We start from the raw sequence: 6,800 nt of genomic DNA on the forward strand, positions 1-6,800 counted from the left end.
TGTTGATTTACAGGAAGCATAACATAAGGTGAACAGGCTTGAATTTTGGAATATTTTGCATCAAGGTTGGTTGCAGAATGTAATTAAGAAGAGAATATGATGGAAGTAAAGCATACATGAGAATAAAAAGCAAATTATTCAACCCTGAACAAAGAGTAAGAAAATGATGTGTAACGTTTCTTTAGTTGATGTAATAGGCAGAAGGAGTAACCTGGAGCAGGGGTAGGCAACCTTGGCTCTTTTATGACTCATGGACTTCAACTCCCAGAATTCCTGAGCCACCTGGGTCAGGAATTCTGGGAGTTGAAGTCCACGAGTCATAAAAGAGCCAAGGTTGCCTACCCCTGACCTGGAGTAACATGAGGAAGAGTCACAAGCAAGACAAGGGTCAGATAAAAGAGCTCTGAGTCTGGGCCAGATCTGTAACTTGAACAATGTCTCCAACAAGACCTCCTTAGTTTTCATGAAGGTAGTGAGGGAGGAAGCGCATTCAGACCTGCAAGGTTTTGTTACTGTAATGACTTATTGCTTTATACCTCTACTTACTTTGGTATATGGTGAGAGTTTACATAAGAGGAAAAACATTAAAAATAGTACTTACATTGCATATGTGGTAAACAAGATAGGATCAAGAATTAATTAATGCTATATGATTGTGAATTAAATAACAAAAATGAGTTTAGTACTGAAGAAGTATCTTGAGAGGGTTTGATTATATACAAAAAATAAATGAGAATCGTATGACATGAAGAAGAGTGAATTGTTGAGAGGAGTAGGAAAGCTGAGGACATCATGGCTGGATGGAACTGATGAGATCCTTAAAAAAGCTGAAATGTTTGAAGAATAAAAAGCAACCTATAAAATAATGTATGGATATGGAGAAAACAAGGATTGCTTGGAAGAATAGATATATATGGTAAAATAGTGACATTTAATTTTCTTCCTTTCCCCACATGCTTGATTTGATCCTGCTTAGTACTTCTAATTTTTTTCTTCATTTCACATGGCATTGCTCATCTCCATGATCTATATAATAATAGAACAGAGAGGTGAACAGGCATTATTATTTGAACTGCCAAGAAATTTTAATAGAAATGTTTTCATTAGAATTTTGTGTTTTTTCTAATTGCTCACAACTAATCTGTTAATCTGACATTTATTTATTTATTTATTTATTTAGTAAACGTATATAGCCACTTGAAACATATAATTTGGGTGGTGAGCAATACGTAAGAAATTTAATTCATAAAAGGGCGGGAAGGGCAGGCACTATATAATGCTTCCATGGGACCCATGCATATTTATCTCACCTAACATCCTGGCATTAACACTTGGGGAAAAGGCCAAATAAATAAATAAATAACCAGGAGACACATTGGTGGCCCTTGGTTTCATTAGAGGCCAGAGCTTGGTATGCATAAATGTTTTGCTGTATCTGTGGTTTGGGGCTGTTTTTTTACTTTACACACAAAATAGCAGATGGGCATGCACAAAGTACCTTTTTTTCAAGATCTCGTTATCCGTAATTTTGTTACCTGTGGTTGCTAGGCTTGAATGTAAGTGACTAACAAAGTCCAGCTGTCCTCATATTTTCCATGTACCAGCAAAGTAAATACAGTGTGGGAGATTCACAGTTCTATCTATTGTGAACACCCACCCACCCCATTCTGCCCCAATAAAATAAATAAATAGATTTGTCTGGTACTTATGTGCTAGAGACAGTGCAGTCCAAATGCCATTAGAGGACATGACAAAACTGAGGTATGAAGAGGGAGGGGGAGAAAATAAAACAAGGGGTGAAGATGAACAAATGTGTTGTCCTTTTAGGATTAAAGTCCATAGCAGGTATGCACTGTGTATAAAAAAAATCCTGTTTCTTAAAAATTAGATCCCAACCTAATTTCAGGCATTTTCAGGCTAAGTCAATAATTGTTTTCTTTGTAGGAAGAGTTTATGATAGCAAAACATTAGAAAGTCTAGTAACACTTTTCCAACTAACACATTTTATTAAAAACATAAACTTAGGCCTTTTAATAAAAGGTGTTAGTTGGAACAAATGTTACCTGACTCCTGATTTTTCCACTTGTGTACATTTTGATGAATTTGTTACTATGTAGATGCCTATGAGTATGTAAGAAGCATTTTAAAAGGCAACCATTCATCTCCATGATTGCTGATCCTTTAGAGACAGATCTGGCCCTTTATAATAATTGGATGGTTTCAAATTTGCATTTAAAAAGTCGTCAAACTCTTTTGTATGTCTCTTAATGAGAAAGGGAGAGATACAAATGGGCACACACAGACCCTATTTAAATGGAAATTAAATAAGACAAATGTCCTCAGCTTTTGTGTTGGCCCCACTGATTTTTCAAAGGTAAATTTAACATCAAGACTGATAACTATTAAACTATACATCCCTCATGTAAAAGGAAGCCTCATGTATCAGTGGATATTTAGGGTTCACAGGAAGCTAAATACAGAGATTGGCCTTTGATTTTCATTCAGAATTGCTTAAGAATATGCATTTCAGTAGATAAATAAAATCGTCATGTATAAGCAGTTCCTGATAAAATTTCTTCCATACACTAAAGTACATATTATATCATTCCAGGGAAAAGCAGCTGTCTGACCTATTGCCAATCACTATAACAGACCATTTTAACCTAATACATTAATGCTGTATGAATGATCTGACTCAGTATAAGGCAGCTTTCCGTTTTTCCTATTAACAGATCTGTCTATAATCATCTAACACTGGCCAAGGAACTGAACAATTCCCACATGCAGTAAAAAAAAAGTGGTGAACACATCCATTTAAGCTTACTTATTTATAGCGATACTAACACCAATAGAGTTAATAAAAGTGAGCTTCTGAGAATAAAAAAAAATGTTTTGAATTTGGAAAAAAACTCAGAATTATAAACTGTTGTTACTGACTAATGGCATTGCTTTTAATTGTCTTTCTTCATCCCCAAGTTGGGAATTTGCCCAATAGTTGTAACATATTAACGACTAGGTTTGCATTTATAAAGATTTAACTGTTTCCCAAACAGATCTGAATACATAAGCACAGTGGTGGGATTCAAATATGTGAACAACCAGTTCTCTGTATGGATGCCGCTTCCGGAAGTCCATTCTGGGCCTGGGCAACAAAAAATTAGCTACTGGTGCGAACTGGCTGAATCCCACCACTGCATAAGCACCTCTCTTTTATGTTTCTGATGACTCCATGCAGTTCAAAATATACGAAGCAGCTTGGCAGTATGGGAATACTCAAAAATTACAAACATGTATTTATTCCACACCAGTTTAAATGTTATGGCTTCTCCTGAGAATTCTGACAGCTCCTATCTCCCCCTTCTCCCCTAACTTGATTAGTTTGTTTTTGATGTAAATTTATGTGTGGAGTGGGTAAATCCTAGACCTTCTCAGTCTTCTTGCTCTTTGCATCTGTACCAGACATTTGAGCCTATCTTAATGGCTAGCTTGGAAAGCTGCTTGTCTTTTTTTGGGAAGTTTGGAAATAGGATCTTGTGGGGGAAAATCAATCTCAGAGGAATTCTAATGCAAAATATTTCCAGGGTAGAAACAGTCCTTATTTTATAAACATAGGATGAGGTTCATTTCCAATAGGTCTTAAAGTGACAGTGAATGGATGAAATGCTTCTTCTATAGGATAAGAAACTGCAGCTGACAGGGAGGGTCTCTCATCAGTGAGGAGTCAGTTTGTAAAGTTATAGTTATACGTAAAACCCTACTCAGCCAGTCAATGACTGGGTTCGCATATTACTAAGCCATAACTTGTTTTAAAAAAGGAGTGTTTATGGATTAACCGGACATGAATCCAGCATGATAAAGTACAATTGATAAAGTACAATTTATAAATTAGAGTTATGGGGGAACACACGGTTTATGACATGCAATGAACTATGATTAATGACATCATGGCTTAATAAGTTGTCTCTTTTTAATTTAATTGCAGTATTGTGAGATTGAAAGACAATATTATGTATAAAAAGCTTTTACAAGAAGGGCAGGAACATGTGTGTGTGTGTGTGTGTGTGTGTGAGAGAGAGAGAGAGAGAGAGAGAGAGAGAGAGAGAGAGAGAGAGATCTTGTGTGTGTGTGTTTGTGTACGTGTATGTGTGAGGAAGAAAATTCCCTGTGCTCAGGGTGGCACAACTGACTGAGTCTCTGTAGGCCAATTTTGGTGTTCCTACTGTATTTGCATTGGGTACTAGTGTCTCCCCTCCTGCCAAATCCTGACCAAGCTCTTAAATCCCCTGCAACTTTACAAATCTTTAGAACATTAAAATGTTCTGGAGATCACTTTAATATTAATTTGTCCAGATTATTTTCATCATCTATGCAAAAACACAACAACACCCCAAACCCCAAGTTTTTCCTTTAAAGACTCTGAGTCATCATTGATTTCAATGGGTGAGATGTTGATTATTCCAGAATATAATCTTAGGGCTTGATTTCAGTACGGTGAGAAAAAGTTATTATATGACAACTGATTAATTCTTCCTTTTCCATATTTTTCTCCTTTCCTTACAGAGAATGCCTCCCTTTAGTACCGGGGACATGGGCCATCACCAGGCACATTGCCACTGACCCAGGCTCCCCCTTTTCTTCCCCAGCCTAAAGATGGCCGGTGCCAATGAGACTGAAGAGGGCCATGGCTCAGCACCCAGTACAGCTTCCACGTATGCCAAGCTGCTACTCCTGGGCTTCATCATCTGTGTGAGTCTAGCAGGGAATCTGTCTCTCTCGCTGCTGGTGTTGAAAGAGCGTGGCCTCCACAAGGCCCCCTATTACTTCTTACTGGATCTGTGCCTGGCTGATGTGATTCGCTCAGCTGTTTGCTTTCCTTTTGTTCTCGTCTCTATCCGCCATGGCTCTGCTTGGACCTACAGTGTACTGAGCTGCAAGATTGTGGCCTTCATGGCTGTTCTCTTCTGTTTCCATGCTGCCTTTCTCCTCTTCTGCATCAGTGTCACTCGCTATATGGCTGTGGCCCACCACCGCTTCTATGCCAAACGCATGACTTTCTGGACGTGCATTGCTGTCATCTGCATGGTGTGGACTTTGTCAGTGGCTATGGCCTTTCCACCAGTCTTTGATGTTGGGACCTACAAGTTCATTCGTGAGGAAGACCAATGCATCTTTGAGCACCGCTACTTCAAAGCCAATGACACCCTAGGCTTCATGCTGATGCTAGCCGTGCTGATCTTCGCCACCCATGTGGTTTATATAAAGCTACTGCTCTTTGAGTACCGCCATCGTAAGATGAAGCCTGTCCAAATGGTTCCAGCTATCAGCCAGAACTGGACGTTCCATGGACCTGGAGCCACTGGACAAGCTGCAGCCAACTGGATTGCTGGCTTTGGCCGTGGTCCCATGCCTCCTACATTGTTGGGCATACGGCAGAATGCCCATGCTGCCAATCGGCGATTGCTGGGCATGGAAGAATTCAAGGCTGAGAAGAAGCTAGGCAGGATGTTCTACGTCATCACTTTGCTCTTCTTGGTGCTCTGGTCACCCTACATTGTGGCCTGTTATTGGAGGGTATTTGTCAAAGCCTGTAGCATCCCCCACCGCTACCTCTCCACAGCCGTTTGGATGAGCTTTGCCCAAGCTGCTGTCAATCCCATAGTTTGCTTTCTACTCAACAAAGACCTCAAGAAAGGCTTGATTGCCCACATTCCCTGCTGGAGGACAGAGCCTGAATTGCCCAGAGAGCCTTACTGTGTGATGTGAGGAATGCTAAAAGGTTGGCTAGAATGCACCCCACCCACGCCAACTGAATTTGTTTTTCTTTTTTCCTTATACGTCACACGAGGTTTTTCTTCCCCTGCAATGGGTCATTGTCTCCTAGAGTACTTGTATCACAAACACTCTGATCTCTCTGTTGTCTAAGGGCAATTATCAAAATCATCCATTAGCTGCTATGAGACCAGAGCTGGATTCTGGTCTGTGTTCCTCTGGGGTAAATCCAGAGTCATATGACAACAGTATTTGGTCCCTAGTAGTATTCCATCAGTTCTCAGAAGAGGTGAAAAATATTCTATGCTTTCCTGGTTTTATAATCCCCAAACTCTATCAAATTATTTAAGACTGGCCCTAAAAAACTCTATCCCTAGCTTCTTAATACCCATTATTGCTTTGAAAGTAGGCCAGAGTTAGATTTTTGGGTTTGGTCTCCCAGAGCGAAGCCAGAACTATTCCACTTACTGGAGCAGAAAGAGTTTGCACTCCGTGGTTTTGTTTGGTTTTACAGCTAGAGGGTGACAATGAAAAGGGGTCCTTATTGATGGAATGTACTTTTATAGAAGATTAATTTTCTGATCCAGTAACTCCATCAATGAAATAAATTCCACTTGATCTCAGAATTTGTGGGGCTGTGGAGGATGGGCTGAGAGAGGGCGGAGGAAAGGAGGCAGCAGCCAGAATTGTTCAAGGGAATGCCTTGGAGCAAGCCATGACTTAGCTCTTTGTCTGTCAGAAGCAGTAACCAGGGAGCTTGGGAAACTCCACCTCAGTTGCCATGGCAGCAACCAATCCAAGACCCTGTAGACCATGTCACTCTGGAACAATGCAAGGAGGAAGATGCAGGAGAAGCATTTGGTGGGGAGAGGCCTGTAGTGGTGATGGGGAGAAACCTTTCCCTTAAGAGTGGGAAATGATATATCAATATGCAAAGCAGAATGCATCCAGGCTGCAGATAAATGTAAGGTGGCTACATGGAAATCATAAGGCATGATGTCAGCATCATAGTACATATTCTATCTGCTAAG

General features: G+C 40.1%; 1 protein-coding gene across 1 annotated transcript; it reads left to right on the plus strand.

The window, feature by feature from the left end:
• Positions 1–4,567: 4,567 nt before the first annotated feature.
• GPR173 (G protein-coupled receptor 173) lies at positions 4,568–5,763 on the plus strand (the record flags this gene model as incomplete). Its single annotated transcript, XM_083355096.1, has 1 exon — positions 4,568–5,763. The coding sequence occupies exon 1, from the start codon at positions 4,651–4,653 to the stop codon at positions 5,761–5,763; it is 1,113 nt and encodes a 370-aa protein (XP_083211222.1). The 5' UTR covers positions 4,568–4,650.
• Positions 5,764–6,800: the final 1,037 nt, after the last annotated feature.

Source organism: Vipera ursinii (assembly GCF_947247035.1).
Source record: "Vipera ursinii genome assembly, chromosome: 2".
In the NCBI taxonomy this organism is placed as follows: Eukaryota; Metazoa; Chordata; class Lepidosauria; order Squamata; family Viperidae; genus Vipera; species Vipera ursinii.